This window comes from Emys orbicularis, chromosome 17 (assembly GCF_028017835.1).
Source record: "Emys orbicularis isolate rEmyOrb1 chromosome 17, rEmyOrb1.hap1, whole genome shotgun sequence".
NCBI lineage: Eukaryota > Metazoa > Chordata > Testudines > Emydidae > Emys > Emys orbicularis.
Window position 1 is genome coordinate 23,045,607 of NC_088699.1, and position 26,810 is coordinate 23,072,416.

At 46.2% G+C, this 26,810-nt stretch overlaps 1 protein-coding gene across 1 annotated transcript in view; it reads right to left on the bottom strand.

Annotated features, from left to right (window-relative positions):
- Positions 1-26,810, bottom strand: part of BAZ1B (bromodomain adjacent to zinc finger domain 1B) — a 75,847-nt gene that overhangs the window by 14,547 nt on the left and 34,490 nt on the right. Inside the window, exons 8-13 of the mRNA XM_065418141.1 lie at positions 22,213-22,351; positions 21,228-21,370; positions 10,383-10,494; positions 3,965-4,063; positions 3,347-3,524; positions 2,251-2,436 (exon numbers count right to left, since the gene is read on the bottom strand). Of these exons, the coding sequence (XP_065274213.1) occupies positions 2,251-2,436; positions 3,347-3,524; positions 3,965-4,063; positions 10,383-10,494; positions 21,228-21,370; positions 22,213-22,351 (857 nt within the window). The remainder of the gene's footprint in view (positions 1-2,250; positions 2,437-3,346; positions 3,525-3,964; positions 4,064-10,382; positions 10,495-21,227; positions 21,371-22,212; positions 22,352-26,810) is intronic.

Genomic DNA, 26,810 nt, shown 5'->3' on the forward strand with positions numbered 1-26,810 from the left:
AAGCTGCAACAGTCACTTTAGTGCTAAACATACCAGGTAATGCCAGGTATGTTCAGGAAACTCCCACCAGCATAGCCAGATGTAACTGGTACTTAACTGGCTGTCCTATCAATCTACTGCCAAGACACAGGCATGACAGTAAGAGTTAAGAAAGAATTATTGGTAAGAGATCTGCGACTCCAGGGAGTGATTTAGACTGCCATGCTCTGGTAGTGCTGAAATCTACAGTCACCTTTAAGCTCAACTGGATAATATGAACAGGAGTCACACTAGACAAACTGGGTGGTGCTAGAAGAGTTAAAGAACCACACCTGAACTCTGCTGGGCATGCATTCCCAAACTGTGTTTAGAATACCACCACTCCAGCTTTTTTATTTACAGAGTGAGTCTGAATGTTCTAAGCAGTCTCAATAACACTGAAGGAAATTCAGCTACATTAGGAAAATAAGCCAGTTTTGACAATGGGTGTCAAATTTCTCTATTCCCAGCTCTGGTGTGGACCGGGTCAATCAAGTTCAACACCGATTGGAGCAAAGCATGCTAGACACCTGGCTTTGCTGTGAGGAGTGCTGAGCTCCATAACCCTGTTCATGGTAATAGGGGTACTGTTTGACAGTGCTTGAAGGAGTGGCGAGAGCAATCCGACGTCTGCTACAGTGGCTGACTTGACACCCATTGTCAAAAATGGCTGAGTTTGGGGTAGATACATAGACAAACAGCCACAGTTTTGAAACCTGGTTCAGCTCTAGTACTAGTATGAAAGGAGCTAAAGGCTTATCTACAGTTTTTGTACGGCTATAACTATATCCATTCACAAATTAATGTTCTTAAATTGGTACTACTTCTAGTACGGATGCAGTTCTATAGGGATGAAAGAATAGCTTATTCTTGTAAATGTTCCTGTAAATATGGGAAGATTAGAATAGAAAGGATCTGGATCATCAGAGATCTATTAACTCTAGAGTTTGTTTTCTAGGATAACTAGACCTTCCCTTTGTGCAAGTCACTCTGTTGTGGAAAAGGCTGGAGGATTCATCAAGGACTAATTAATTGGACTTTTCTATAGGAAACAACAAAAACTGAGGGCTGCATCAATTCCCACTGGCTCTGAGCCAACTCCGCAACCTCTCTGAAGGTCACAGCGTAACAGACAAAGGCTCTCATCTCCCTTCGAACAGCGGCTCAGCCATGTTGACAAGAGCTCAAAACATGCAGAAATGAATGCATCATAGGAAGCATCAAGAGGCCCCTGCTCTTTCGTAGTGCTGGAAGCCTCTGCAACTTCAATGGGAGCAGACTTGGCCAACATGGAGCGCTTCTGAAAGAAATCAGTCATAGGAAACATATCCCCACATAATGCAGTGTACTGAAACTACAGTGCTCCTCTGTTCCACATCTGCACCAGGGTGGACCTTTTTAGATACCAGACAAGCTCCCTTGATTAGATGGTTGCAGTGCTCCCACCACACTCCCGGGGGAGGGGGGGGGGAAAGAGGAGAGGAGAGGAGAGGAGAGAGAAGAGAAGAGAAGAGAAAAGAGAGAGAGAGAGCACGTTGGCGCTGCAGCTTCTCTCCAGGTCTTCTTGGCCTCCTGCATCTTAAGAACACCTCTTCACTTCTGCTAATGTAGCTTCTCTGTTGCGGGCAGATGAGCTCATCTCCCCAGCTGGCCAGTCAAACTGCATGGAACCCTCAATTCAGCAAACTCTGGATTTCCCAACCTATCAGATACCTCTGCCCTTGTCCCCTTGCATAGCACCTATCCTACTGCACCCCCACTCCCCAGGAAACTTCAGCACCCCACAGGTCCCTCTCTATAGGTGAAGGAATTAAGAACACTTGGCATCTGCTCTACTAGCCCTTTCCAAATGGATGTAACATTTTCATTAAGTTTTCTAAAAACACTCCCTGAGAAGTTCTCTTATTTGAAGATCCACCCACGGAGCAAGGAACCTAGGACCCCTACCAGCAGTGTAGTAGGGGCATGGGAACCAGAAAGCTAAATGCACTAACCAGTTTAATGCTTTTTAGGGAGGAAATAAACTATGGATTCTAAACATGATTTTTATTGTGACAGCACCCATTTTAGAACGCATGAGGCAAGTCACCCACCCCACAATACTGATTTTATTGCACACAGAACCTGAAACGGGGCAGGATGAGAGGAGGCACTGGGCTTCATACTAGATGGAGTAAGCCCAAAGAAGAGCTATTTAAAAGAAGAAATGGATCCTACAGTAACCAATAATACCTTGGCTTCTTCTGCCATTTTCTTCTCTTCATCCACCTCCTCCACCTTGGCAACAGAGTCCTCTCCTTGATGTTTCCTTCTCTTCTGCTTAGGGGCCATGAAACCTTGTAGGAACTTCTTAATGACACTGGCCTGGAGAGCAATCACACATTCCCCAAAATCCTTTAGGCTCTCCAGCGAGCATACCTGTTGGGAACACCACAAAACCATGTAATAATAGGACAACCTACCCTAACCACCATCCCAAATAGGCTAGTCCTGCAAGTGTAGACCAGTGATACAGCATATTTCTGTTGCCACCAAACAGATTGTAGATTCCCAACTCAAGGTGGTGGTCTTCCTGGATAACCCTGACAACACAAGCAATTTTTAAATGCCTCTCCCCATGGTAATTAAGCACCAAAGTAGACTTCAAGGAGCTCATCCATTTAGGTACTTCAGCAGCCTAGGTTCCCTGACCAAACGTACTCCAGAGCATTCAGAGGCAAGAGGGGCAAGGAAGTGAATATTTTTAAAAGTTGGCTATGGACTTTCAGAGGAGCTCTCAGCAGCTGACTTAGCTTCTCTATCAGTACTGGCAGATGTGGTGAAATGTCGCTACAGGAAGGCCAAAAGAATTGAAAACTGCCAATTCAGGGTCATCCTGAGGGCTTGGAGCAGTTTTCAATTGTTTTGGCCATCCTGCAGTAACATTTCACCACAAAAACCTGCCGGTACGGATAGAAGAGTTAAAACCACTGCTGAGAACTCCCCTAAAAGACTCCCCTTTAAAAAGCCATCCAAAGTTGTGGGAAATTAGTTGATGTAACAGTTTTACTGGATCTCCAGCCTCAAATTTAAGGTGGCACTTATGCGGAGAAACGTGAGCTACCAGTTCTTATCTAGAGGTTGGTGATGCATTTAGAGATACCACTATGGAAATGCAATACACAAAAGGGAAAGTCACAACTGAATTTCTAAGAGCTATCTGCTCAAGGGAATACTTAAGAACAGGAGCCCATAATGGTTACAAGCCCTGGTGTGCCAGAACTTTGTCCTAGTTTTTCACCTTCAGAGCTACTACAGGGGCATAAGTTTAATTCCGGTGTTCCCTCACCCTGGCTTCAAACTCCGACGTCTCATCAACATATCCCAGCCCTCCTTTCTGTAGCCGAGTTGCCACCTCAATAAGATCGCTACGGAGGAAGTTGAGCAGCTCCTGATTGCCATCACAGGACTTCAGGCCCAGGTTTTGTTTCCGAGCTAAGTGGATGGAATGTGCGAGATCCTGATACCTGGAAAAATCAAGAGACCACCTTTAGAACAGATGCAGGCTACTCCACAGCACATGGTCAGTAATGGCTGGAGTGTGCTGGAGGGCACAGCAGAAGCCCAAATTTAATCTGCACACTTCATCAGCTACAACTGTACAGAACGATCAATTTTCAACAGCATGCTGTAGCCCTGCCGCCGAGGAACAGGGCCCTTATTTCCAGCTGTGACTCCAGCAGTTTAAGAGCTGACACGGTGTCTTGGTGGCTCAGACTTTTGCTGATGAAGAACTCACAATATGTTCCTGAAAAGAAAAGCAGCCCCTCTTCCCGCCCCCTTCCTTTATACGCACATGATCACAGCTTTACTTTGTGCACCCATCTGATACCAGGATGGTTTACCCTGAACAGAATGCACCTTGCAATGGGCAAGGTGTATGCAAAGTAGTGAATAGTGGCCTCACCTTTTCTGCAGCCGCTCCTTCAGCTGGCTCTCTCTTATTCCCTGGGGGTGCAGGCAATCCAGCAGCTCATCCAGCTCCTTCTGACTATCACAGAGAAACCTGAAAGACATAACAAGCATTGACACCAGCTCTGCTGCCTTAACAGGGAGCATAAAAGCCTCCTCTGAGATGGTCAGTCCCGCTCCCTGCCTTACAGGTATTTGTGAGTTATGCCCAATCCCCACCAGGCAAAGTGACAAATCATTCAAGTTGTATTATGGTGGCACAGAGGCCTAAAGTTGCCCCCATTTGCTATGTCTTAGATGCAGCTAAGTCTAGGGTGGAGAAAAAACAGAAGATGGGTGTGTGTGTGTGTGGGGGTAGTTTTATTTAATTAAAAATAAACGTATATTTTTAAGGCAGCAGGTTTCTGTTCATACGTATCTACCCTGCCTCCCCTCCCCTGCCTTTGAATGTAGAATAAACCTTAGGGAACTCCCTCTCTTAACCCTCACCCAAGTGCTGTCCCCCTCATCTTGCTCTCCAAGCAATGAAAATGTGGTTACCTCCTCAGCAAGGTGTTAGTGAGATTCAGCACTAATGACAGTCCCTAAAGACAGGTAGTGCTGAGACCTCACCCTAAGTCTCTTACTAGAGGGGTGTCTGATTCCCCCCCCACATACACACACACTTAAACTAAACAAATCAACCTCCCTGTCTTCTTCCCCAAACCCTACTCTAACCTGGGAGAATCCAAGCTGCATACTTGGGATGTTCCTAAACCCTCCTTTATTTATTAAACAGGACAGAGCCATTTGGGAAATAACTTTGGTTGGTTGTGACCTTGGGGAAGGCTGTAACAGGTCAGGTCATCTGTCCCCAGAGACTATGCAAATGGATTACTCAGTGCATCACAGCTTGTTACCAACTAGCACATATGCCCCTTCCCTCAGGCATCAGGGCCCAGGCAACCACCACAGCATGCCTGAGAAATATTCATATATCAGACCTCTGCAGGCCAGCCACTTGGAGCTCAGCCCATGCCTTTACCATAGCACGGTTGGTCCTTAGGCGCTTCTGTAATACACATGATTTAATAATACCAAACATTACACATTGGATGTGGAGTCTAGATCTGATGCCAAATTCCAGAGAGCTGTTCGACAATTCTTAGCTAGCTAGGTGTAGTGTAGCTTGGTTTACATGCTCCCATGCCTTGTGACACATGAGGCAACCTAGTATTTCCACTGCTGTCTAGTGACACATTTTTTGCTCCATTCTAGTCAATTTCCAAGACTGCGGCATCTTTCTCAATAGTTTTCTTATGTAGTTCGTTGTCCTCTTCTTTTCCATATTCCATGAGGTGGTATCCAGTCAGGAGCTTCTCCAGGAATGCAGTTTTTAGACACTCATACATGTCCAAACCACAGCATTTTCTCAAATCATTGTCACATCATTGTAGGTGTAGTTAGGACTCCTTAGACCCTTCCTGTTCAATATGGGAACCACTAGCTAGTCACCGTAAGTGGTATCTGCACAGAAAGACTCAGATGAAGGAATGCTTACTTTACCTTACAGTAACTAATTCTTTCATGTTTTGTTTGCATAGGTCCTTGCTCCTTCAGAGTACATCTCTGCTAGGAGTCTGGAGTAGTGAGAGAACTGAGAGGCATTTGGGGCTACTCAGTCCTATATACCCTTGGGTTTTGGTGGGGGAAGCAGGAGGACATGCAGGGCACAGGCATGGGCCCAGCAGACAGCGTGGTCAAAAGATTTGCATCTCATGCACACCATAAGTGGAATCCACACAGACAAAACATCTTAAACTAAGATACAAAGCTATTCCTCTCTTTAGTTCTTATTTTTGTCTCAGTAATCACATTTGTTTTATTGGACTAACTTATTCTGTAGCTGTATTGCTAGAATGAGTCAAACCACTAAAACCCGCAGGCTCGAATTTTCAAAAACTTATTTTTTCCCCCGCGGATTTTATATTCAACAAATTTTGTTATTCTTTTAAAAATACAAAAAAATTAAAAACAACCCCACCCTCCCCCAGCAAATACTGTCTTATGCCAAGAGGATCTGTAACAGTCTCTTTCTAGTGGTCCACCTGTATCTCTTACATTTACACACAACATAAGGGGAAACAAGTGTGGAATATTCAGTTTGGCTGACTAGAACGGTTATGGAGCGGTACTAGCCATTCCACAGTCGAAGATGCATAACTGTATTTCCAATTTAAACCCAATGTTGGCACTCCCTCTCTACTACACAAATAAAGGAGTATCTGCCTTAATGTCAGTAAATTAAGTCTGGAGCTTGCTGGAGCGGAGGTAGAACTTTCCTATCAAATTTGAAGTGAATTGAACAAGGGGTTCCATGGCACCCTAAAAAATACTGGGTAACAGAAAACATTTGGCTACTGAGAACAGTTTACATGTAGTTGAAATCCAATGCCTGGCACTAAAGATCAGTCAATTAAACTATTTTAAAATTGTAATTTCACAATGCTCCAATAGTCCCGCCACATAACCTCTGCAGGGGGGCTGGACTGTCAGATTCATACTACTGCAGATCTGCCAGCCCTGCTATGAGATCCTCTGTTCAGGGAGCCCTTATGGAGCACAGTTCCATTATGCACATGAGGTATGGGAGCTTTCACAGAATCATAGAATGTCAGGGTTGGAAGAGACCTCAGGAGGTCATCTAGTCCAACCCCCTACTCAAAGCAGGACCAATCCCCAACTAAATCATCCCAGCCAGGGCTTTGTCAAACTGGGCTTAAAAGCCTAAAGGATGGAGATTCCAGCACCTCCCTAGGTATTCCAGTGCTTCACCACCCTCCTAGTGAAATAGTTTCCCCTAATATCCAACCTAGACCTCCCCCGCTGCAACTTGAGACCATTGCTCCTTGTTCTGTCATCTGCCACCACTGAGAACAGCCGAGCTCCATCCCCTTCAGGTTGTTGAAGGCTGCTACCAAATCCCCCCCTCACTCTCCTCTTCTGCAGACTAAATAAGCCCAGTTCCCTCAGCCTCTCCTCTTAAGTCATGTGCCCCAGACCCCTAATCATTTTCGATGCCCTCCGCTGGACTCTCTCCAATTTGTCCACATCCCTTTTGTAGTGGGGCCCCAAAACTGGAAGCAATACTCCAGATGTGGCCTCACCAGTGCTGAATAGAGGGGAATAATCACTTCCCTCGATCTGCTGGCAATGCTCCTACTAATGCAGCCCAATATGCCGTTAGCCTTCTTGGCAACAAAGACACACTGTTGACTCATATCCAGCTTCTCATCCACTGTAATCCTCAGGTCCTTTTCTGCAGAACTGCCGCTTAGCCAGTCGGTCCCCAGCCTGGAGCGGTGCATGGGATTCTTCTGTTCCAAGTGCAGGACTCTGCACTTGTCCTTGTTGAACCTCAAATTTCTTTTGGCCCAATCCTCCAATTTGTCTAGGTCACTCTGTACCCTATTCCTACCCTCCAGCATATCTACCTCTCCCCCAAGCTTAGTGTCATCTGCGAACTTGCTGAGGGTGCAATCCATCCCATCGTCCAGATCATTAATGAAGATATTGAACAAAACCAGCCCCAGGACAGACCCCTGGAGCACTCCGCTTGATACCGGCTGCCAATTAGACATTGAGCTGTTGATCACCACCCGTTGAGACCGACAATCTAGCCAGCTTTCTAGCCACCTTTAGTCCATTCATCCAATCCATACTTTTTTAACTTGCTGGCAAGAATACTGTGGGAGACCATATCAAAAGCTTTGCTAAAGTCAAGATATATTATGTCCACCTCTTTCCCCATATCCACAGAGCCAGTGATCTCATCATAGAATCCACTGGTTGGCCAAGCATGACTTGCCCTTGGTGAATCCATGTTGACTGTTCCTGATCACCATCCTCTCCTCCAAGTGCTTCAAAATGGATGCCTTGAAGACCTGCTCCATGATTTTTTGAGGGACTGAGGTGAATCCCTGGATTCTCCTTCTTCCCTTTTTAAAAGATGGGCACTATATTTGCCTTTTTCCAATCATCCAGGACCTCCCCCGATTGCATGAGTTTTCAAAGCTCTGCAGGAGCTTCCGTAATTACTACCAGCTGCCCATGGATGGCAATCTCTGCATTTGTAGAGGGAGTAAACCTTGCAGTAATGAGTTTGTGAGCACCAGTGGCTATGCCATAAACTAGGCTGTAATAAAATAAGTTGTGGACTATACAGGACAGAAGATGAAATTGCTGTGCTATGCAATGCATAACATACCAATCCTTTCCAGCACATCAGACTGATTTTTCAGTTTACTTAATTGGCTGTAACTTAGTGAATCTAACCCTTGGGATAGATGGCTGTAAATTCAAATGCCAATTTTAAACAAGTCTAATCTTAGAACATAAGAACAGCCACACTGGGTCAGAACAAAGATCCATCTAACCCCCTATCCTGTCTTCCGACAGTGGCCAATGCCAGGTGCCCCAGAGGGAATGAACAGAACAGGCAATCAAGTGATCCATCCCCTGTTGCCTATTCCCAGCTTCTGGCAAATAGAGGCTAGGTACACCATCCCTGCCCATCGCGGCTAATAGCCATTGATGGACATATCCTCGATGAATTTATCTAGTTCTTTTTTGAACCCTGTTATAGCCTTGGCCTTCACAACATCCTCTGGCAAAGAGTTCCAGTTTGACTGAGTTGTGTGAAGAAATACTTCCTTTTGTTTGTTTTAAACCTAGGACTCCATTTATGAGCTTTGCCAATATACCTGGGAGGTCAGAATAGAGAAAACATATATATTACAAATAATTCAATGTCCAGATTGTCTGCTACCCTTCATAGCAACTCCTGACAACAACAGGTCCTTCTAGGAGGTGGAATTGGAGCAGTGTCCCCATCTCATCATGTGGGGAAGTGGGGGAGAAAGGGTTGAGAGGAGTCTCTTGTGATCTTGGAGTCATTTCCTTCCAATCTTCCTCCTGAGCCTCTGCCTCTTTCCTCACATTCTCTCGTTCCCTTTTTGAGGTCTACTGCACTGAGTGGGCTAGTCATGGACCTAGTTGGTGCAGTGGACCCTAGGCCATTTGTAGAAGCAAGAGGGACAGGAGCATCTCCTACAGAAGTGGGACCAGAATGCCCAATAAGACTAGGGTGTAAAGCCAAATGGATAAGACTGAGACAGTGCTATGGCTCAAAGTGATGTCTGACAAGAGATGTAAGGATGTTTTGCTGGAGATCTCTGGGCAGCCCTAAAGACTGTTGGTGATTGAGAGGATGATCTGGGAGTTGCTCAACTCAGGGAATCCTTGGGGAGGGGAAGAGGGGGATGGATGTCTGGAAAGGGTCTCTGCTTGATTCTGGAGAAAGTTTGAGAGTGAAGAGTAATAGAATGACCAGGGAGATTGAAGTATTCACTTACAAAAGCCAGTATGTTACCATTCCTGATGTCCGATTTGTGTCCATTTATTCTTTTGCGGAGGGACTGGGGGAGGAGGAGTATGTCTGTTCTAGAGGTGATGTTGACTGTTCTTCTGCACTGCATTGAATACCAGTACTGAGGGTATAATTCTTCCTGGTGTTGGTGGCATTAGTACAGAGGACAGTGCCAGGGGCTCAATGTCATTAATTTGTAACAGATTTGCAAGTACTGTTAAGGATTTCTGTATGATAACAGGACTGGTAGGGAGAGTGGGGCACTGGTACTGGGCTTCGATGTCTGTATGGATTTAGTTCCCCTTGCAGCCAGTTGAGACAAAGAATCAGCCTTTCACTAACCTCTCCAGGGCAATCAGGCCTCGGTATAGGGTGGTGTTAATGGGGCCATCGCTTATTTGTACTGTGGTGTCTAGGAAAGGTGTCTAGCAGATGTAAAGGTAGCCATTTTACAGCAAAAAACTTCAGGACCAGACTCCAAAGAGAAACTGCTGAGCTCCAGTTCATTTGCAAATTTGACACCATCAGATCAGGATTAAACAAAGACTGTGAATGGCTATCCAACTACAGAAGCAGTTTCTCCTCCCTTGGTGTTCACACCTCAACTGCTAGCAGAGCACCTCACCCTCCCTGATTGAACTAACCTCGTTATCTCCATACTGATTTATACCATGCTCCAATACTTCTGTTAGTCTTAAAGGTGCCACAGGACCCTCTGTTGCTTTTTACAGATTCAGACTAACACGGCTACCCCTCTGATACTTGACTCCTTAAAGATGTTCATTTAGCTTTCCACACTTCAATTGTTTCCACTGGAAATGATCTACAGCTCCCTTTTATACTAGATACTGGTCTTTATAAAACACCAAGGTGGATCAGAACCCCATGTCTCTTATGAAATTGAGACACCTCATTTCTGGGACCACACTAAGTAGTCCAGCAAATTTTACTGAACCCAATTGTCTGGTTATGAGCATAAAAGTGCATCCATGAGAAAGTAGATTACCATAAGTTCTGTCCCTGTTTGGGTACAGTGGTCTCTATCGGAATGTCTGTAACATGCATGGATCTGTGATGAGTGTTCACTCTGCCACCTGCAGCCATGTTCTTTCGCTTATCTGTAAAAGATTCACACAAAATTAAAACGCACACTCATTCATGGTCGCATCTCAACTTCTTACTTCAAAAGCTATACTGACTAGTTAAAATGGTTATATCAGACTGCTGCTGGGGTAGTAAGACAGCAAAGGAGGCAAAATTGCTCAGTAAGCCTCTTCACGTATTTGGCCAGGGAGCCCTATAATTTGCTTTCCATAAAGAAACTAAATCAAACAGTGAATATGCTTCAGTCAGTTACTATCCTGGTATTTACAAAGGTATCATTAAGGCACAGTACAAGAAAGGGACATTAGAAATAACATCTATTACAATTTTACAAAAGGCTCTTTTCTCAGTATATATTGACCAGATACTCCATCTAGTGCTTTGAAGTACAAATACATCCCACCCTTACAATGTACAAATCTCAGAGTCTTTCCTTTCCAACTGAACTCCAGTATACAATTCCTTTGAAATGATTAGATATTTGGGCATAAACATTCACTGACCTTTTATTTATTTCAAGTCTGTATGTATGTGCATGCTATGAAAATATATTCACCAATTCCATCAGTCACACAAAGAATCCTTGCCTATATGCTTTATAGGTGAAATTTTTATATATATATTTATATATAAAAAACACAGCTACCCTTCTGACACTATATAAGCCAAGCCATTAATGCCATTTCCCTCCCTTCCCAACCCTCAAGTGTCTCAGGGAATGCTCTCTTCCTATCGTTGTGAATTCACAATAGAAAGTCTCAGCATTTGTGCTGTTCACATTGGGATGTATGCCAAAAAAGGAGGAGCTACACTTTGATGTAAAGAGGTATCTAAGGGTATGTCTACGCAGCAATGTAAGCCTAGGGTTAGTGGGACTCAAGTCAGCTGACCCATGTCAGGAAACCCGGGGCTTGAGCGTCTACACAGCATTTTAACCCCAGGTTAAGGATTTTCTGATCCATGCTCAAACCTAGGGCTTTGGCCTCCACGCTGTAATGCACAGATGCAAGTCCAAGTACACCTATCCCAGAGCGGCTAGGGGCACTCTAGCCCTATGAATGCATTTCACTGTGGGTATCAAGTATCAGGGGGTAGCCGTGTTAGTCTGTATCTACAAAAACAACAAGGAGTCTGGTGGCACCTTAAAGACTAACAGATTTATTTGGGCATAAGCTTTCGTGGGTAAAAACCTCACTTTTTCAGATGCATCAGGGTGGGAAAACTCTACTGCCCACCCCGATTCCTAAATGTGAGGTGCTACTGATGGGACTCAGGTGCCATAAGGATCAAGGAGTAGATAACTGCATAATTAGCTCCTTTGGTGGTGGCCTGAGTAGAATGACTGCAGTTCGAGAAGGCTTTATACTGAGCTACCATCTAACTTGAGAACTGGGCTCTCCAGCTCTAGGCTGAGTCATATTGGCAGGAAAACGCCCATGTGCACCTGTCTGAGGATAATTAGCACATCAATCTCTAGGGCTGTCAAACTATTACAATGAAACATTGCAATTCTTAATTTTAAAATGGGATGTTCAGTGAAGGTCTTTTTGTTCAGTTGGCTTTTTATTTATTTTTGTCTGTTTTCAAGTTTGACATAAAATGTAGGTTTCAGAGGAAAAACACCTCTCCCCCCCCCAGCCTGGCTGCTGCCAGTTGCAGAGAGGTGAAGGGCTTCCCCCAGACTTGGGTGCAGTGTGCTCCAGCACCCCATGGGCTTTCCTTAGCCCTGTCTCCACCGCACCCAGGGAGGTGGGGATAAGGGAACCCGGGAGGCTGTAGGGAAGTTTTGGGGCTGGCTCCCACTCACTGCCCTCACTCCTAGACACACGCAGCCCCAGGAAGGACAGGGGCACAAGAGAACGGAGCGAAGACCAAGCGGCTGCCCTGCAGGGAAGGGAAGTGGCCAGAGTGTTGGGGATCAGCCCTCCCTCCCCTGGCTGTGCTGAGAGCTCTGCTACTCCCCCTTCCTACAGGGCAGCCACTTCGTCCCCGCTGCACTCTCCCCCCCCCCCCCCCCCCCCCCCCCCGGGACTGTGTGGGCAGGGGTGCCTGGGCAGCATGCACCAAAATCTAGCTGTGCTCTTATAACCTGAAAGCAGCTCTCTTTGCAAAAAGCTTCTTCGGATGGGTCTCCATTGCAAACCCTGCAGGCTCCCTGGTAGTGCGCTTGCAGACCAGTGTTCAGCAGACAATGGGTTAATGCTCATCTGAGCTGCTACAGTTTGCAAAGGGATGTGTGGCTTCCACTCCAATAGAGTGCAATAGACGGCTCCACAGATTGTCCACAGAGAGAGGACTCAGGAAGTTGCCCCAAAGAACTCTGGGATACATGTAGAAGACTTCTGAGACCCGAGACAAGCTGGGGCCATGTGCACACAGGAAAGCAATAGGGCTTGGACCCTATGTCCCAGCTTAACACGGGCTTGGACCCTCCAGCCCTGCAGGGTCCTGGGACCCTAGGTTTGAGCCCTAGGTTAACACAACTGGTGTGGGGACGCAAGGGGGAGATTAGGCTTACACTGCTATGTAGACATACCTGAAGGTACATCTCGCTGTAATAACCTGCAGCACGGAGTCTGAGCCCAGGTCAATTGACTTGGGGCTGCAGGGCTAAAAATTGCTATGCAGACTTCCAGGCTCAGGCTGGAGCCTGGGCTCTGAGACCCACCCCTCTTGCAGGGTTTCAGGGCCCGGGCTCCAGCTGAGCGTGTACAACACGTATTTTAGCCCCACGCCTCGAGCCCCAAGTGCCCAAGTCAGCTGACCCTGGCCAGCCATGGCCATGCCGCAGGTATTTTACTGCAGTGTAGATATACCAGAGCTATTTTGTTGTAAGAAAAACCACTTCAAGTGGATTTCATGTCGCTTGTTAGACAAGGTGTTAGAGAGCAATGTCAGGCACAAATTCTCTACATCAGAATTTAGGTGTTACATGTAATCTTTAAGAGCAGCAAACCATCCAATTAGTTTAGGACCTCCTTGAAGATGCAACACATGCATTCTAGTAGTTTCCCAGGGAAATGAAGAGTGAACATTTAAGGGAGGGAAGAGTCCATGGAATAGCTACTCATTTGTGGAGGACTAGAGGAAACTGACAGAATTGCTCTGCACAACTGCCCCTCTGGCCAAGCACTGCTGTTAGAGGAATAAGCCATTTCTATAGCAAACCCGCATCTACCAACCCATAAACAAGGAAGTGCTGAATGACTGAAATTCAGTTGAAGTTGGCAGAGGATACTTGATTCCCAGTGAAATGGAAGCACCTTCCTTTCAGTGCTACCCTCCCATCTCCGATTAGCCTGAAGGCAAATGGCAGCAATCTCTGCAGCTTCGCATCAGGGAACCAGACCCCTGAAGTAGCCACCTCCGCACAGTGGCTGCCACTAGGCAATGGCCAGTCCAACTGTGGCTATTTTAAGGAGTCCCAGATACTTACGTTCAAGCTATCAAAAGGAGCCAAGAGATGTATAGGCCAGGGGTGGCCAAACCGCGGCTCGCAAGCCACATGCGACTCTTTTACAGTTAAAGTGCAGCTTGCGGAGGTGTCTGTCCCCTCCCTTCCCCCCCAACAGACTTGGTGGGCGGAGCTCTGGGCTTGTGCCCTGTGGCAGGGTGGTTGATCTCAGGCTTCTGCCCAACGGGAGGGGGTTCTTGGGGCTTCATCCCTGTGGGGGGATGCCTGGCAGGGCTCAGGGCTTCAGCAAGAGTGGGGCTGAAGCCCTGAGCCCCAACAGGCGCGCCCGGCTCTCGAACTTCTGAAGATTACCGTACGCGGCTCGGAGGGTCAGTAAGTTTGGCCACCCTTGGTATAGGCAGTTGTGTATGGAGATGTGAAGTAGTAGCCTGAGGTTCTCTTCAGTTAGGGCAGTCGCAGGAAAGGCTCTATAGCTACAAGGCCCAAACCCCTCATTTCTGGTTTCATTTAGAATCCTGGCAGTTGCAGCCCACCTTTATCTTGTTTCTTTTCTGTTGGAGCGCTTTTATGTAGCAGGGTTCTTACCACACGGTCTATGTGGTTCTGAGAGATATGTTGTAGTCAGTGTGGATCTCACTGTACGTGCACATGCACCGCATATGCCCTGTGCCGCCTCATACTCCTGTACGAGGCAAGGGTGACTGTGGCCCTCTTTCAGTTCCCTTGCAATTCAAAGCCCATGCTGCGGAGGACTCTGAAAAGAGTGGCTGGAAGCCAGGTTGTGGGATCCACACTAACTGGTTCTTTGAAATGTTGAATTGTAGGATAACCAATCAGTCTTTGAGTATACATCAATGTGAATCCCACTGTAGGTGGCTGGCAAAAAGAACAATCTAAATGGTGGGAATAAGGCATGCCTACAACATTAGACAAAGATCGCAGTACTACCCTCTCAACCATGGCATCAGACCAACCGGCCATGTCAAGAATGAAATGTGTAACAAGTCAGTGGGTTACGGACTTTGGTTGCTATTTTTGCAAATCTCAGAGACTGGCATGTTTCTAAAGCAGACTGAAGATATTCCATGAGAGCACAGGCAGCGTTTGTTGACAGTTGGAGGGAAGAGGCTCACTGATTACAGGTGGAGATACACTGCATGATCCACTTAAGATTCTCTGTGATGAGATGGTTGGACCTTTCAATGGGTCGTTATAGCCACAAAGATGAGGAGAACACATAAAAGGTTTGGTCCTGCTAAGATAATATAGAGCAAGGCTCTGAAAACCACCTAGAATATATAGCTTCTTCTCTCTGAATGTTGAGTGTGGCTCTGGGAAGAAGACTGGTAGATTGATTAACTGATTTAGATTAAACACTTGAGACCACCTTAAGGATGAGCTTAAGATGCAGTCTTAAAATCACCTTGTTCCTGTGAAAGGCTTTGTACGGAGGACCAGCCATGAGGGCATGGAACTCACTGACCCATGCTGAAGTGATGGCAACAAGTAGTCCACCTTAATGGGAAGGTGATGGAAGGTGATGTATCTAACAGTCTGATAGTGACTCAAATGGAGGTTCCATAAGTTTCAGGAGAACAATGTTGAGATGCCTCAAAAGAGTCGCATTTCTGACAAACGGATAAGTACGCAGGATGCCTGTGAGGAGTCTCAGTACTGTCTGATGTGAGAAGAGCAAGTATGACGGTACTGAAGTGTACATGCAGCGTTGCTGTATCTATGTCAGTCCCAGGATATTAGAGACACAAGGTGGGTGAGGTATTGTAATAGGACATATCATTACTACTGCACGGTGGACTTGCATAGAATTAAACGCCAATCGACTTTGTTTCAAGTGCAGCGTGTGGAGGCTCTTTGGTACTGGAGCCTCAGTTGGGTCCAGATTATATTGGATTGCCCATATGGACAACTGTTTCCATTTGGAAAAGTATGTCTTCCTAGTAGACGGCTTCCTGCTCTGTAGGAGGATTTCTTGAACCTGTTGAGAAGTCTGTCATGCTCAGCCAGCCAACAACCAAGCAGTCAGGTGCACCCAGACCTGCAGTCCTTGCAATATCTGGCAGTGGAGCTGGGATCTCACATCCCGGGAGACAGACAGAGACAGATAGGAGGCAGAATAGAAGCGCGAAAAAGGTCTGACAGCCAAAATTGCCTCTACCAATAAAGAGCTATTTAGGATCAGCATGGTCTTGTCCCACCAGATGATAGCCTGGGGACCAGGGTAATTGGGGGAAAGCTGTATAGGAGGCCTGGAGTCCACTGGAGCAGGAAGGCATCTGGTGAACAAGCCCATGCTCATGCACTCTGGAGCAGAAGTTTGGGCACTTGGTGCTGTCCTGTCTGGCGAATGGGTCTATCAAGAGAGCCCTCAACTGGTGAAATATTGGCTTTATGATGGACATCTGCAGTGCCCACTCAAGGGCCTGCATGCATGTGTAAGAAGCCAAGTTGTTGCTGGCTTCTACAATGTGCAGAGTCAATGGGGTTATCCCATGGGGATACCACCGGGTCCACAGTTTGATGGCTTCCTGGCACACAGGAGAGAAGAGAGTACATCCTTGCCTGTTTACATAGTTCACTGTGGACATGTTGTCCATTGAGATCTGTATGGGCTGCAGGGCTCTGCAGTGCAGGAACACCACACAAGCTAGCCAGATGGCCCTGAGTACCCGGACATGGATATGCAGCATCAAATCGCACTGGGACCAGGTTCCTTACGTCTAGAGAGTTCAGATGGGCACCCCAGTCTGTCCCTGAAGCATCTGCTATGAGTCATTGTAGGGAAGGGGGTCAAGAAGGGAACCTCCTTTCAAAATGTTCTCCAGGTCCAGCTGACAAGTTTTTATAGGATTTCGGGAGGGACCATGACTCTTGATCAGGTGATGCTTGGATGCCTAGCAGCCCCAGACCTGGTCTCTGAAGTGTCCCCTCAGGGCGTCCATCACTGATTTTCCATATGCTGATGACTGTGCCATCCTCGCGCACAAAGGTCAGACTTTGGAGACAGTCGAGCACTTTGGCTACCGAGGTAGCCAACTTTCTCAAAACGCAGAAAAATCAACACAAATCCAGTGCGCAAGTGCTTCCTTTAGGAAATTGCTCCAACAGACAGTGACCTACTGCAGGACACCAAGATTCAGGTCTATAAGACAAAGGTTATTTCTATACTCCTTTATGGATGCCTTATCAACCGCACCTCAAAAGTCTGGAGAGGTACCACCACCGATGCCTCCGGAAGCATCACGTCCAGTGGGAAGATCGCTGCACTAACACCAGCACTGAAGCAATGATCCTAATGCACCAACTCCGCTGGGCTGGATATTGTGTACAGATGCCAGACTCTCGCCTCCCAAAACAAGTCCTCTACTCTCAGCTCACCCATGGTCAGAGATCCTGTGGTGGTCAGAGGAAATGCTGCAAAGACACAATGAAAGCGTCTCTCAAGAAAACTGAGGTGGACATCACAAGCTGGGAGGAGCAAGCCACCAACTGACCCCAATGGGGCTACATCCTCCATCAGGCAGTGGCCCGCTCTGAGGAGAAGCGCCTTGCCCTCAAAGCTGAAAAGAGAGAAGGAAGAAAAAATAACTTTCTCCCAGCAGCAGCTGGCCTGCGAGGAAATGTCTGTACCTACTGCGGGCAGATCTGTGGTTCCAGGATTGGACTCCTGAGACATCTCAGGACCCTTATGTAAATCCGTGGTAGAGATCATCCTCGAATCGAGGGATCGCTGCCGATGATGACACTGCAATTAAACACCCATAGCAGGCCCACGTCAGCTGAGTCAGGCTTTCAGGGCTCTGGATGCAGGGCTATAAAAAAACTGCAGTGGAAGTGTTCGGGCTTGGGCTAGAGCCTGGGCTGTGGGACCACGAGGGAGAAGATCCCATAGTCTGGGCTCTAGCCCAAGCCTGAATACATACACCACAGTTTCACAGCCCTGCAGCCTGAGTCAGCTGATACGGGCCAGCTACGGGTGTTTAATTGCACTATAGACATACCCCTGACATGTAAGCTCTCCCTGAGAGAGTTCATAGACAATCTGATCAACTATCATCAGCATGGCTGTTACAGGCTATTTCTTGTAGTTCACAAGGAGTTCTAATTGGGACAGCAGGGAAAATATGACAGGTTTCAGAGTAGCAGCCGTGTTAGTCAAATAAATTTGTTAGTCTCTAAGGTGCCACAAGTACTCCTGCTCTTTTTTCAGGGAAAATATGTACTCCAGAGCTGTCAACATCTCCTGCTGTGACCTAGCCCTGATCAGCCAATCTCAGTATAGGTAGACATGGATTCCCTTACTCCCCAAGAGTTCTGCCACCTCTGCCAGGGATTTTGTGAACACTGTGTTGTGGAGAGTACCACGGGCAAATACCCTGGATTGATAATGGTTGGGTCCCACTCGGAATCTTGGGTACTTCCCATGGCCCAGATAGAGAGCTATATAGAAGTATGCAGATGCATCACGCAAGTAGAGAGCCATGAACCAGCCTTGAGCATAAACATATGGAATGACAGAGGCAAGAGTTGTCATCCTGAAATGGCATATGTTTTGGTTGAGTCTTCTCAGGTCTAGGACAGAGCAAAGACCCCTTTTTTTCTTCTTCAGGATAAGGAAATACTGGGAGCAGAAGCCCCTTCCCCAGAAATCTGGTGGCAGCTCCTCAGCCTCCAAGACGATGCAGCAAGGCCACTTCTGCTGGTAGCAGGCTCTCATGAGAGGGGTCCCTGAAGATGGCTGGGGAAGCTGGGGCAATGGCCTCTAGCACCTATTTGTACAATGTTATGGCAGATCACCCCTGGTGGAATGGGGTGAGATGGCTTCTGAAAGTCATGCTCTCTAACCTGGATCTGGTGAGGCTCCCGACAATCCTGTCAAATTTGCTGACATGCCATAGGAGCGAGATACATTGCCAAGGAAGGAGGAGTCTGGTGACCCCGTCATACTTTAGCTTTTTATTGGCATGGCACTCAGGTGGTTGCTTGGAATGACAGCATGGTGCTTGTTGTCTTAACTGGGATTGAGGCTGGTACGGCTTACAGTATGAGGCTGGGGTGACAGTCCCCAGGGAGCCTTTGAGTCTTCAAAAGAGAGTGTGAAGAACTGTCTGTTTGCTCCTTAAATTCCATGCTTTCAAAGGGCTGGTCCCCAATCATACCCTGTACCTCTTGAGGGATGCCCAATACTTGGAGTCAGGATGTTCTGTGCATTGTCACTGCCATGGCCATAGATCTGACCATAGTGTTGGAAGTGTCAATTGCCACCAACTGGCCTACCTTTTTTACTTCCCTGGGTGCCTTCCTGTTGTCACACGGGAGTTTCAAGAGAAAGGGCGTCACTCTATCCCAGCTCAAAAAGTAATTTGCCTCTTGCAGTTGCAGAAAAGCAGGAGTAAGTAGGTAGAGCCTTTTTGGGGTCCTTGTCTTTAAGGGCACTACATTTTGCTGTGGATTTTTCCTGTACCTTTGAGACAGATAAGGAGCCCTGGCTAGGGCAGGCAAAGTAGTATTCAAACCCTGTCTGAGGGATTGGGTACTGCTTCTCTAACCATTTTACAGTGGGTGTTATTGTGTCAGGCATCTGCCACAGGGCCTTAGCCTGGTCATTTATGAGGACAGCGACTGTGGCTGGACTGAAAGTTGTCAAAATATCAACTTATATTTTTTCAATATGATCAGCGTCTGTTTCTCCAGGATCTAAGTAATTCTCATAGGAGCTCTTGGAATTACTTGAAGTAATCGGGTTCCAGTATTGATGCTGACGATATCACTTCACCAGGTGATGAAGATGAGATGTCTTTTGGTGATGACACAGGACCTTGTTGTTGCTCTGCCCCCAGTTCTGTCTTCCTTATAGTCTAGCCTAGGCAGTCTGACCAGACATCCTGGTGGCAAGAGCGATCTCTTCCTCAAATACGGTGGAGACAGGCTTATAGAGGTGTGTGATGGCAGACCACAGAAGTTCAATAGGACCATGGTGATAGGACATAAGGGCACAGTTGACTTATTTGATACTGGCTAGTCCAGTGCCATTCCTCACAAGAGTCAGCAGTTGAGACCTGCAGAGAGAGATGACATGCCTTTGTGGTATTGACCACAGATCTCCAAGTAGAGGATTCTCTGCTTGAAGGCAGTGAGAACACATTTGATGGAGAGCAGGAATCGACATCATCTAAGGGTGGTGCTGAGATACATGGAGTTCTTGTCACTGGGGCATGCATCAGCTCCTATGACAGTCCTGGATCTTCCAGAAACATCTTCAGTTGTAGGTGTTGCCACCGAGGGATGCGTCACCAGAGCTAGAGTTGTTGCCGGAGGAGACTCTGTGCCACAGGTTCCTTCTTACCACTAGTCCTAAACGCCATGAGGGGCTTTGTGGTTTTATCCTGAGGCTTTAGGAGGTCCATCCTTGTGGGAAGACACTGAGCTCTTCCTAGTGTGTCTGCTTGTACGTTCACAGCAGTCCCTCTCAGAGCTGCACTTTGGTACCAGAGATGCTGATAGTGTCTGTGGTGCTGGTTGAGTCTACTTTGGTGAGGAGGCCAGTCTTTTTCTGTGCCATCTTCTCTGTACTGGTCTTTGGAGTCCCTGTCTGCTACTAAGAACTTGGAGTTCTTCTCAGAATCCGAAGAGCTCTTCATAAATTGCTCCAGAAAATGAAGCTTCAACCACACATCTCACGACTTGCGTGTTCTTGTGGCAAATTAAAGGCACACCAAACATCTGCTCAGTATTTGGGACTCTTGCTCCCTCACTCCCCCACATCTGTTTTTCAATAGATTCAGTGCATTGCAGGATGGGCAGGGCTTGAAGCCTGAAGGTTTTGAATCCAGCATGTTCAGAAGCCCTGGGCAGGGGAGTGTCGGACCATGACTATTTCAGTCAAGATTAGTCAATATCATTCTCAACAGTCTGATGTCAGTGGATCAGAAAAGTGCTGAAGGTTTTATGAAGAGTTTGAGAAAATTTAACCAAAGCCAAGAATTAGTGGGTTGGACACATGCCAGGTTCCACCTGACTGCCACAAGAGTTAAGAGGGAACTGAAGACAGATCATGGCTCCCCCTCAGATGGGATAATAAGGAGCACGAGGTACAAGCACAACCCTTGACAATTCTATTCAAAAGACTCCGATCTCATGCACGAGACTCATGCACATCTACAGTGGGATCCACACTGACACTCTTGAAGAACAGCACCTTTACTGATCTGTTACATGGTCATCCATTTGCCGATCCACCCCAACCCCAGCTAGTAACAAAGAGGATCCATTAGTGACAAAAGATAATATGCAAGAGAAGTTGGCTGATCTTACCCATTGGGTAGTAGTCATCATCATCATCATCTACCACCTCCTCCTTCTTCTGGCGGCGAGGGATGAATCTGTAGTCTATACTGTCATGTACCCAGCCCTTCTCAATGAACAAGCCAGGAACCTCATCTGAAAACAGCCAATATCTGTAAAGAGCATAGACATTACTGCAGGAACCACAGGAGGACAAGGGTTGCACAGAAAAAATACATATACATTCACACACGAGAAGCGAGAACACAAGTACGCAGACATTTAAAATATGTGCATGCATCTATATCTTCAGCAGAAGTGCAGCATGAGCAAGAACAAACAACTATCCTACAGTTCTTTCTAAGGAGTCTACCATACACCAAGTCTGAATGAGAGAAGGATAATAATGGTAACTACTATAGCCAGCAGTTTGATAACGTTAGCCAACTGTTTCAACTACTGGGTCGGGCCACAAAGCTAATCAGGAGACTATGCAATTGAAATTGCATTACAACCTAAAGCAAAGAAAACTCTTGCTCCCTCACTCCCCCGCACTCTCTTACTTTTCAAGGTGAAGTACTTCCTGTCAGCCTCTCAAAACAAATCAATTATGTAGGGTTATCACTGACATTTTTTACTCTTAGTTTATTGTAAGTGTGGGGCAAGGGGTCATCACAAAAGCTTTTGATTTAGAATAAAGGGTGCCAGCCTGAGTAGACTGAGAAATACTGGGTTAGACTGAGTGTCATGCATCCCTCCCGCAGAGATGCAGGTCCCCCAGACTACAGCAGTTTGGAGATGGTCTCATCTCTATTTTAGCTTTACAGTAGGCCGCCCCGAAGTTCTCGATGCACAGTAATGCATTGCATACTGGTACAAAAGATCTCAAATACATTAAATAAATATTCATTTATAACATTCTATTCCAACAGAAAGGAGGTGATCACCTAACAGGACCATTAGCAGTTAAAGGGATACAGATAGCACAGGGAAGCTTTAAGGTTAGGTCTTCTACCTGTTGTGGTTACGGTCAGTTCCTATTGGCGTTCTGCGCATCACCAACTTAGCTTTGGCAATCCCATCTTGGAATGCCTTTTCAGCTGCAGCTTTATGCTTCCGGATTCTCTCCTCCTCTGCTTCTTTCTCCAGTTTTACTGCAGGGATTACCAGACACATTAAAAGAAAACTACTGTAATCAGAGTCACTGCATATTGCAATAGGCTATTTTCTATTTTGCTGATTAGCTCGGTGAAGAAAGAAGATTAATTTACTGGTAAATTCTGTTAATGCATTTCCAAAGTAAATTAAGCTAATGCACACAAAGGGACTCAGTGCGCAATGGGAATGTCCACATGGGGAGTTATTGCAGAATAGCTTGTGAACTTTAGCTAGTATGCACTAGTTACTACTCCCCCTGCCCCCCATGTGAAAACCCCCTAGAATTTCTCCCAAGTCAGACCACACAACTGCCCAAGGGTCCAGCATCTGAAAGAATCCCAAACCTCAAGCTCAATCGCTGCTAATTTCAGTTTGAGAAAGAATGCAGAACAAAACCAGAGCAGGAGGGTGAGCTGGCCTGAGGCAAAGAGAAGGACTTTAATATTACTGGTATTTTATTTTCTGTTCTCCTGTTCCTCAGCATGGCCTTATGCATCATCTTCACTTCATTTGACTAGCTGCTTCAACTCAGGTCCTCACCATAAAGGACCTTTTCTGAAGCCTTCCTACCAAATGGACAATTGTAGACTGGAAGGCACGCCCCACTTAGCCACATAGGTTTCCAAGCGCAGCTGTTCTGCTCTGCTCTGGCTACAGGAAGGACAAGCACATGCTCTAGTAACTCATACATTCCCAGATATTCTGCCATGCCAGCAGAAGAGTTCAAAAACAGCAAGGTTAGCTCATCTGTCAGGACAAAAATCTTGGCATTCTAGTAGCTCCTACATCCCCCGGGAAGTCCACAAACAGAATGAAATAGTGAAAGGTGGCAGGATTCCTGCAGATGAATGGTATGTCTACATGGCAACTGGAAGGGCGATTGCAGCTCAGGCAGACATACCTATGCTCTCTTTAATCTAGCTAGTACAGCCAAAAAGAGCAGTGAAGATACAGCCGACACTGAAGCCTGTGTTGCTGCACAAGCCCACCCAGAACCAGGAGTCCCTACTCCTATTGCTAGTCCATGCCAGGGTCCGGGCTGCTGGGTCTTCACAGCTTTTTAAGAAATACTAGCGACACTAAGGCTAGCATGGATGTGCCTACCCTAGCTGCAATCCTCTCCCATTGCCGTGTAAACATACCCAAGAGCTTTACTTAGACATTTCATCTCATGAGCAGGATAAATAACCAACTTCTGCCAAGAAGGCAAAGACGTGAGGTCAGAGGGCTTTAAGCTTTTCTTTTGGGCTCAGGGCACTTTACAGATGTCTCCTGCATTTTTACCTGCCTCTGAAGAACAAGCCCACCTCACTATGTAAGAGATGTATTGAGAAAAAGGGAACAAAAATGAATCTGTCTAAAGTTAAGCTGAAATCCAGACCCCAAAGACAAAGTTATATTACTTAGATTTTTGGTCATGGATTGTAAGTAGATTCAGAACTTAAATGCAAGAGCTCAAATCCTTGAGAAAATTGGAACCAACAAAATACTGAAGCCAACCTGGGGAATTCGGATCACAATGGGAGATGGGCAATAGCCCTCCTCCAAACATACAGGAGGCACCTTCCCCATATATTGCTAACAGCTGGAAGTGCTCCTCACACCACTCTATGCAGGTTACAGTCCTCTTTCCCCATGCCTTCTTTTGAAACCTAGGACTGAAGCCTCATTCGCTGTACACTTACTGCTTGTATAGCTGCCAGAACTTCACCACAGCCTTTTTACAGGCAGTGGAGAGTAGGACTTAAAAGATCTACAACCTACATTTGTGCTGCAGACAGGTATACAGAATAGCCAACAGCTAGCCGAGGACTACAAGAACAGTGCACACTCAGAGCACCTTCTTACAGGGCCAGCTCTCAAGAAGGCCTTTTAAAGAGAGCGATTAAAACCCTAATAAGCTATTTGTTGGTTCTGGTTTCCACTGCATACCAGCAGGTTTCCAGTTGCAAATGTGGGAACCTTCACTGGGGAGGCTTGCACCTGGGCTAGAAAGGTTGTCAGCATTGACACTTGCTAATTTCTTAACAGCATATCCTCTTCCCCACTCCATCCCATTTACCATCATACCCTCGAGAGCTCACTAGTTACTTGAACAAGGTTTACTACAAGCTTTGTACTGAGTCAGCATAGTACTTCTTAAGCACTACTTTTGGCATCCTAACTGCTGATATGATACCAGATTAGGAGTACTAATTTGGTTTGACCACTATCATGGCTTGAAAACTCCATTCACCATTGACAAGCGAGAAGTTTGTCATGGCTAGTGACAGAACCCACACCATCAATTTCTACTGAATTTAAGTTCTCAGAAAATTACATTGCCAGCCCTTATGATTGCAAAGAAAACCTCCAAATGGCACCTGAACATACGATGAATGCAATTTGTTCCTGAGCCTGCAGACAGCTCCAGTGCCTCTGTCCCTGCTCAGAGCTTTCCCAACCAACACAGTGCAACCTACAATTCTGATCAGTTTCACTGCTGCTACCCAGAACCATATGGGCCTTAGTGACACCAAAATGAGACATCAATTTCACCTTTTGCTGTTTGGGAAAGCTGAGAAAGGCATATTTTGAAGGAAGACTCTCTCATTGCTGCTGCCAGAATGCTCTGTGGGGCAAGGGGGAGAAATAGATTTGTGGGGAGATGAAGCTCTCTCCCTTCTAGTAGTCAGATGAAGACAGGAAAGGCAGCAAGTTTATGAGGTGCCTATCAGTCAGATGTTAACAAACAGATGGAGCCCATACAGGGGTGCTGTCCCCAAGAATCCCAGCAGCCCTTGTGGGTGCTGGACTTCTCACTAAAGTATTGCCCAGGAAGCTCATTGGTGGGCACCCAACTCATTCTCCATATCAAGGTATGATTGGTAGGTTCTGCCCTCTGGCCAGTACATGCCTGGGAAGTTTTTTGAGTCCTGTCAATTCCTATGTCTGACTGATTAGAAAAGGACAGGGAAAGTCCTATATGCTGGGAAGAGCAGTTTCTGCACTTTGAGGTCTCCAAGATTTCTGTCACTTTCCTCAAAGCATAGAAACTCATTTTTAAAGAAGTCAGATCAGATTGCAAGGATTTTGTCCTGTTGGTAACTCCCTCCAATCACAACACAGCAATGCAAGTTGTATAATAGTACTTAATTTCCCTATTCCCTGCAAAATGTTACTTCCAGTGCCTAGTTGGGCCATTTAAATTAGAATGCAAAAGAGCAAAGTCATTTGTAGGTAACATCTATGGCATCCGTCACTATACCGGAGCACTTTACAAATGATAAAGAATAAAGCTTAACACAGTTATTAGGTAGGGAATATATTATTCCCATTTTAATGATTGAGAAACAGAGTCCGTAAGTGATTTGCCTAAGATTACTACTTGTGGCAGAGTAAGAAGAGAACTTGGATCTCTTGACTTCCATTCATGTGCCACATTCCTGCTTCCTTTTAAACCGAGTTTTTTCCATCTGAAGTGCATCATTATCCAAGATACCTTTTCATGCTCAAATAACGCACACACTACTCAGTTTAATAACTGGGTTTTCAGATTAAGAGCTAATGAACACGAAATTTTACATATGGGGGGGGGGGGGGAGGGGAAAGCGGAGTGTTCCTACTCAAAAACAGAGAGATATACCAAGCAACAGAAACACTTGTTCTTACCAAAAACCGTCACATTAGAAGACAGCTTTTACTTTAAACTCAACATCCACAAAACAAACGGGTTTTCTTTCCTGTTTGAAGCCACATAGCATAAAGAGGGCTCCTGGTTGACAGCTTCCTCATAAAGTAGGATTTAGGATTAAAGGGTGGGGAGGGATAGCTCAGTGGTTTGAGCATTGGCCTGCTAAACCCAGGGTTGTGAGTTCAATCCTTGAGGGGGTCCATTTAGAGATTTGGGGCAAAAATCTAACTGGGGATTGGTCCTGCTTTGAGCAGGGGGTTGGACTAGATGACCTCCTGAGGTCCCTTCCAACCCTGATATTCTATGATTTGAACCAGTCAGCAAGGAATAGGAGCCTCATGGGGCACAAGATTTCATTCCCTCTCCTCTGATTATAGATGTTGACCCTAAAACTGACAACCATGGCAAAAACTGGGGTGACAGAAGCCACCCCCGTTTTTTTTATTACTACAGATTTTAGTGATAAATCAGCAGCAACAGGACTGACAAAAAGCTGGATGCAGAGTAGAGCACTTTACAAAGGTGAGAGAGGTTGCAAGGCAAGTAGACAGCAAGGACAGTGGAGTTGTCAAGGCTGATGCAGGAGGCGGCTACTTATGAGGAAAGTTGAGTTCAGTTACTGAGAGACTGAGTTTCAGAGAGTGGTGAGACAACCAAAAGATTACATCAGAGTGGTTGTTGAAGAATGGGGAGCAGAGCAGCAGGCTTGGCATTAGTACAGAGGTAGCAGCAGAAGTCATAGGACCAGAAGAGTCCTCCTTCTTTGGAGGTTTTTAAGGTCA